The 2449-nt window shown below is 34.8% G+C and overlaps 1 protein-coding gene across 1 annotated transcript; it reads right to left on the bottom strand.

Annotated features, from left to right (window-relative positions):
* Positions 1 to 341: 341 nt before the first annotated feature.
* On the bottom strand, positions 342 to 1658 carry LOC149226227 (uncharacterized). Its single transcript, XM_089375242.1, has one exon. It carries the CDS (start codon positions 1056 to 1058, stop codon positions 408 to 410), a length of 651 nt encoding a protein of 216 aa, XP_089231368.1. The 5' UTR covers positions 1059 to 1658; the 3' UTR covers positions 342 to 407.
* Between the last annotated feature and the right edge of the window lie 791 nt (positions 1659 to 2449).

Here is a 2449-nt window from a genome sequence, read left to right as displayed (position 1 = left end):
ATTTGAGCGATTCTCCTTCTAAGTTATAAATTAGGACCTTTTTTGTTACGTTGTTGTGAATAAGTTATAAATTAGGACTTTTTTGTTACGTTGTTGTGAATAAATTTTGTTAGTAATTTGTTATATTAATGGTAGATTTTGAAAATATTTTAGAATTTGATAATGATTTTTTTTTTTTTTGCCGTCACTGTTAAATTAAAAATATATGTAATAAACATAGAAATGGGCCAGTAATTTAATCAAACAACTAAAACTCTTCCAAAAATCTTGCAAAGAATAAATCATGTAATACAAAATCTTCGAAAGAATAAATCATGTAATATAAAAAATTTATGGATGCCAATCTAAGTTTGAAAATTTTCATTCATTTCTATAAATAGAAACAAAAACCTACTTTACATTATATTTCATTCAATGAAACCAGTCCTCATCCAGACAGCATTTCGGACCCGGCTGAGATCTCTGCCTTTGAGAGCTCGCCCAACGCCTTCATACTCTGAAAACGAAGTCGTTTCCCTCTGGGCAAGCTGCCTGGCAATGAGCTCGTGAGGTGGGATCCTTTCAAAATCCCTGACATCGTTATCTTCTCCACCATCACTGTTATCATCAACAACATGACTTCCCCAGTAATTCTGACTGTTCTTATCCTTCCATGCCATCTGAGACCAGTCAGGGATAGTTACTGGAGCAGAACTCTCATACCTTGTTTTCCTTTTACTACTATTCTCTTCATGACATGATTCATTCCTAGGTATCTTCACTGATCTCCTATCAATATTACTGTTCCCCTCTTTTCCCATTGATCTGCACTGTGCAACACCATGACAACCATTTTCTTGAAAACCAACTTGCTTGGTATCTGGATCACTACTACTACCCCATATGTCCTCCTCATTAAACTCTTCCATCCTCTCAGAGTTTTCAATGCTTCCAGATTGCTGAAACGCAAAGAACTTGTACTCTTCCATCCTCTCAGAGTTCTCAATGCTTCCAGATTGCTGAAACCTAAAGAACTTATAAATATGATGATTCTCTATAGTTCTAGTCCTACCCAACATCCAATTATGCAACCTTTTTTTTTCTTAAAATACTAATAATTTTAATAATCCACTAAGCGAGTATGAAACCAGCCTAATTCTCAATTCTTCTGGTCACAAAAAAAACACCATTGAAACCATTCCTACTATTCTATAGAAGGCTACTTAGATTAGGCCAGCTTATTCTTCTTTTTAATTTCTATTAAGAACTTACAATTGATAAGAACCTACAATTGATAAGGACTTGATAGCCATGAACAAGAACTGAAGATGTTTGATGTTTCTAATTTATAACTCCGGTCTTCTTGATGGACATTTTCATGGGCTCTGGAATCTTTTTTTCTACAGTAACATGGAAGAGAAAAGGAACGCAGTAGCCAATTACCAATACTTGAACAAGTTGGGATTTTAAACAGTTGATTCTGCCGGTTCCCTGCCACTGTTAGTTTCATCAAAAAGCCATGGAGCTCGTCATGGCCTCGCCACACCATGTCCTCCACTTAAAAGCCCATACTGATAAGGATGAAGTTGAGAATAACAAAATATATTAGAATATATCCTCACGAACTTTTTGGGTGGCTTGATGTCATAGATTTTATCTACTAGATGATTTACTTTTTACTGGTGCGTCCTCATGGGATCTTGGTTGCAGAGATCGAGATCATGGTTGCTGAGTCACTAACCTGACAAAACATCACCTGAGATTTGAAGAACATCGAATGGGATAAGCCTGGGATTCCTGAGGTTGGGATTTAAAAACATCACATGGATAAGAAGAGGTTGCTCAGGGCATTATTTTATGTGAATTGCTTAACACCAAATCCTGATAGCGAAATCTATGTGTCTATGCACGCACATAGAGAGATTAAGTTATCTGTGTGTTTATGGATTCATCGATATGAACAACCCCACTTTTTCCTACATATAGGCCCGCCTTTAAGGTCCAAAAGCATCATGCAAGCATATCCATATAAGCATGGTTTATCTGCAAAGCAAATCCTGATAGCGAAATCTATGTGTCTATGCACGCACATAGAGAGATTAAATTATCTGTGTGTTTATGGATTCATCGATATGAACAACCCCACTTTTTCCTACATATAGGCCCGCCTTTAAGGTCCAAAAGCATCATGCAAGCATATCCATATAAGCATGGTTTATTTGCAAAATTGTAATATGGTGTAAATATCATGGTTTATACATAAGCATGAATTATAATATGTTGTAAATATCATGGTGGCTTTTGGAATTGTAAAATTGTAATATGGTGTAAATATAGTTTTGAGATTGTATTGTTTAATTTGGAAATAATTTATTACTAAATAGTGATGAAAATATCACAAAATATATATATAAATGATAAAATGATGAACCAGTATAAATTTATATGTAAAAGAATTTGGATTCATCGA

This window comes from Pinus tabuliformis, chromosome J (genome assembly GCF_031772625.1).
Source record: "Pinus tabuliformis cultivar Carrire ecotype Pingquan chromosome J, CPIR1, whole genome shotgun sequence".
NCBI lineage: Eukaryota > Viridiplantae > Streptophyta > Pinopsida > Pinales > Pinaceae > Pinus > Pinus tabuliformis.
The sequence above is the reverse complement of the archived record's forward strand: the minus strand, read 5'-3'. Positions and strand labels throughout refer to the sequence as shown.

Bases quoted from the DNA above. Each gene is read 5' to 3' on its own strand.
- LOC149226227 (XM_089375242.1), bottom strand. From the start codon at position 1,058: ATGTTGGGTAGGACTAGAACTATAGAGAATCATCATATTTATAAGTTC.